General features: G+C 37.2%; 1 protein-coding gene across 1 annotated transcript; it reads left to right on the forward strand.

Annotated features, from left to right (window-relative positions):
• The first annotated feature begins 1,614 nt into the window (after window positions 1-1,614).
• Window positions 1,615-3,486, forward strand: LOC131146691 (UPF0496 protein At3g19330). The gene is made up of 2 exons (XM_058096441.1): window positions 1,615-2,078; window positions 2,223-3,486. Exons 1-2 carry the CDS (start codon window positions 1,889-1,891, stop codon window positions 3,314-3,316), a joined length of 1,284 nt encoding a protein of 427 aa, XP_057952424.1. The 5' UTR covers window positions 1,615-1,888; the 3' UTR covers window positions 3,317-3,486.
• Window positions 3,487-4,259: the final 773 nt, after the last annotated feature.

Genomic DNA, 4,259 nt, shown 5'->3' on the forward strand with positions numbered 1-4,259 from the left:
AGTAACAATAATAAAATAATAATAATAACAATAACGATAATGAAAATACTAAAAATAATACTGACTATAATAATAATAATAATAATGGTGGTAATAATAAGAATAATAATGAAAATAATCATAGTAAAATTGTAATAATAATAATTATATTTACAGTTAAAGATAATAATAATAATAATAAAAGAGTAATAAATAGTGATAATAATAATAATAAAATAATAAAAATAATGGTAATATCAATAATAATAAAAATTTTGTTATATTGGGTCTGGAAAAAAATTGGGTGTCTACAGTAAACATTTTCCTCAACGATCTGCCAAATAAAACCACACACCTGCCAATGCTCAAACTTCTATTCCTTATCAATCCTAGATTCAGGCTTTTGAGTAGCAAAAACAGATACAAAACCTTCACAATGAGGTCTTTCATTTTATTTTGCCACTGTTGATAATTTGTGTCATTCAAAAGAATCATTATACTTGTGATAACATCCATAATTGCACAAGAACATCGAACCTTACTCTAATACCAGTGTGTTGGGAAGAAACGAGACTAATAAAAAAAATCACAAAAGCACAATCAAAAGTTCTTTCTCTCTCAATTTAAAAAATAAGTTCTTATGATATGATAATAGCACAAAAATATATTTTTTCAGTAGTATAAAATTAGCCTAAAATTAATCACAAATATCAATTACACGAGAGACACAATTTTACGTAAAAAACTACTTCAAATTAAAGGATAAAAACCACAGAACTTGAGAGTTTACTCAAAAACTTCACTATGATAAATAGATAAAAAATTGTTTATCCGAACCGAATCCAACTCACTTAAGTCGACTCGATCATAACCGATTCCTACATTAAAATATTAAATATAGTTTAAAATTTTTTTTATCTACCCTTAAATGAGTTGATTGACGAATTTCAGATTTAATCTGATAAATATTTGTATCAATTCATTAACTAGTGTCCAAATCCATAAATAATTTTCATTTGTTGATGCTTATTAAACATTAACAAAGCTGTATAAGTCCAATTGATCAAGGCTCAATCCTATACTCTCAACTCTCACACTAGTAATGTTGTATGTGTCTCTAGATTTGACCCATATCTCCAATTAAATTCAAGCCCAAATACCCATCTCTAGTGATTAAAACAAAAATCTTAAATTTTTTATCTTAAAAAATATATATTTATATAATTTTATGATTGGTTACTAAGTGTTTAATAAGGCACTAAATTATAATTTTAAACATAATTTTAATTATTATATTACAAAATAAATTACAAATTGGATGGTAAAAAAATTATACTTGCTATGGAAATGATGGATTATCGGTCCTCCATCACCAATTATCCTATCTGAACCATGTCACTGAATTTCCTTCCCAATTCGCCATGGATTTTTCAACCCGGTTCTTTTTACCAGATCTATCAGCAGCAAAGTTCTAAGCACTAGTCCGTTTAGCCGCAAAGGGCCGAGCCGTTCTTAATTGATCTTCAGCCAAACCGGAACAGGCCATTCAGGCCTAGTGACCGGCCTAAACCGGATCGAACTGGACCAGTGACCGGCCTAAACCGGACCGAACTGGCCTAGTGACAAAGACCAGTCTCCCGAGTCCCGACATGTCCTCCCGTCTGCAGCACACAGATGGGAGGCCTGGTCAATGCCATTGAACAAATTATTTCACTTGTTTAGTTGTTTATCTGTTTGTTTATTTAATTTGTGTCCTTAACTCCTTATGGTTTTTATTTACTAATTAATCTTTTTGTTTAGCTTTTGGGCGATGGGTGAATTCTCAGTGAAGAAACTTTGAGACTTTGTTTCCCTTGTGTCCTCGCATGTTTTTATTCTGCAATATTAAGATTGTTAAGGAAGATAGTCTATGGAAATTGTGTTGACTGGCAAACTTATTCTCCACAAATTCAAGTGGTTAGAAGAAATTTCTTTTCTCCTCGCCCCCCTGCCAGTTCCAATATTACGAGAGCACGAAAAAAAAATGCTGCAATGCCTCACGTTCAAATCGCCGTCATCTTCCTCGGCGAACCCTCCTTTACCTTCGTCGCCTCTGGAAGGTAAACATAAATTTCGATCTCGTACGCGAATTTGGTTTTTAGCCCCCTTTCTAAGTCACTACAGCGTTGCATACGTATACGCATGCATTTGAATAGAGCTAATGCGTTTTATATGTTTGTGTAAATGCCTGAACGAACTTACAGTACATAACTCGGGAGAGGACACACCGCAATCCAGCTCCCAAGCTTCCACCACCCTCAACCTCACACCGGAGTACAACCTCGCCGTCCACACTAGTTCCTACAACGAGATGTGGTCCAAGATTCACGACCCGGAAGTAATTAGGGAGGTCGACATCGGAGAAGACAATGACTCCAACTCCGACTCCGACTCCAACTCTAATTCCGACCCGATGCCGCAGCTGGATCGATTGCTCCATCCTAGCCGAGAATGCGTCCAAGACAACCTTTGCCGAGCCAAGTCCACCACCCTCACCCTCGTCTCCACCTACTTCGACCAAAGCGAGCACGCCTCTCGCCTCTGCCTCCTCCTCCACCGCAACGCCCGCCGCGCCCGCTCCACATACGGCCGCCTCCATCGCCTTCTTGACACCAACATTCCCCTCGAAGACTGCCCCTCCCCCTGCCCCCTCACCGAATCGCAATGCCATCGAGCCTTCGACGTCTTCCTCCAATTCGACCGACTCCGCAACCCCTTCCCATCCCCCACTGACTCCGGCATCAACTTCCACGACATGCACCGCTGCTTCACGCAACTCAAGCAGCAACTCGACCGCCGTCTCCGTAAGTCCAAATCTAGGATCAGCTTCCTCCGCCGCACCACTGCTGGCTCTTCACTATGTTTCATTGGCACGGCAGTTGGCATTGCCATAGCTGCGGTTGCTCTAGCGCTTCATTCCATGGTTGCCCTTGTAGCTGCCGGCCCACTGTTCTCTGCCTTGGTGCCTTCTGAGTTAACCAAGAAGGAGCTGGCCCATATTGCGCAGCTGGATGCTGCTGCGAGGGGTGCTTATGTGCTGAACAATGACCTGCAGACCATTGATCGCCTGGTGGCCCGTTTGTACACTGCTGTGGAAGGCGACAAGCTTCTGGTTCGGCTTGGATTGGAGAGAGGGATGGACAGTTATTCCATCCAAGAGGTGGCCAAGCAGCTCCGCAAGAACCACCTGAGTTTCCTCCTGCAGCTTAAGGATCTGGATGAACACATATGCCTTTGTTTTGCGACTGTCAACAGGGCGAGATCTCTTCTTCTCCGACAGATTCATCTTAATTCATAACTGATGTGCTTAGAAGTAGGAGAGAGCTTCTTCTTTTCTTTTTTTTCTGTGAAAGAATTAACCACCAGATCCTAATTGATTAATATGCTAGCTTACAAGGATGAAGTAATAATCTTTAATGAGTGTTCCTATTCATACACTCTGCAATCTAATAATTTCTCTTTCATTCATATTGCTCTTCATTTCCTGTGTGCTCGTGTCATGCAGCAAATGCCAAACGTAAGGACCTCCTCACCCCCACCCAAAAAATGGAAACGAAAAAACAAACAAAAATATATATATATATATCTGTATGTGTGTGTGTGTGTGTGTGTGTGTGTGTGTGTGTGTACAATTTTGTTTGAGGGCTCAAACCTTTGAGAGGTTATAATTGCATTTAATTTTGGAATTTTACTCAATTATTGGATCATTCAATTTTCAAAATTAATAGTTAATAATAAATAGCCAATGGAATAAAATTATATAAGATATTTTGTAATAATCTCAAAAATAGTTATATAAGATTAATAGGGTGATTTCAAAATAATAATAATAATAATAATAATAATAATAATAATAAATTAATTAAATTAAATTTATAAAAAATAATAATTAGTTTTTTATTTTTTATTATTAAATACATTATTATTAATTAAATATTATAATAATAATAATAATAATAATAATAATAATAATAATATTATTATTATTATTATTATTATTATTATTATTATTATATATATCATCTCCTTAAGCAAAAGCTTTCGGAGACTTGCAAATTCACGCACAGAGAGCCCCTGAACCCTTTTCTTTCTCCTTCTTCTCTCTCACTCCTTGTTTTCTCTCACTCTCTCCTCATTTTCTCGACGAATATTCGACCGATCAAAAATCAGGAAATACAGTTGGACTCCATTTTTCGCCGCCGTCATTTCTATCGGAGTAGATTGGTTGTAGGAGCGGTGTA

This window comes from Malania oleifera, chromosome 13 (genome assembly GCF_029873635.1).
Source record: "Malania oleifera isolate guangnan ecotype guangnan chromosome 13, ASM2987363v1, whole genome shotgun sequence".
NCBI classification, from domain to species: domain Eukaryota; kingdom Viridiplantae; phylum Streptophyta; class Magnoliopsida; order Santalales; family Ximeniaceae; genus Malania; species Malania oleifera.

Coding starts and splice junctions, on each gene's coding strand:
- LOC131146691 (XM_058096441.1), top strand. CDS start 1,889: ATGGAAATTGTGTTGACTGGCAAACTTATTCTCCACAAATTCAAGTGG. Junction 2,079..2,222: donor ACCTTCGTCGCCTCTGGAAG/GTAAACATAAAT, acceptor ACGAACTTACAG/TACATAACTCGGGAGAGGAC.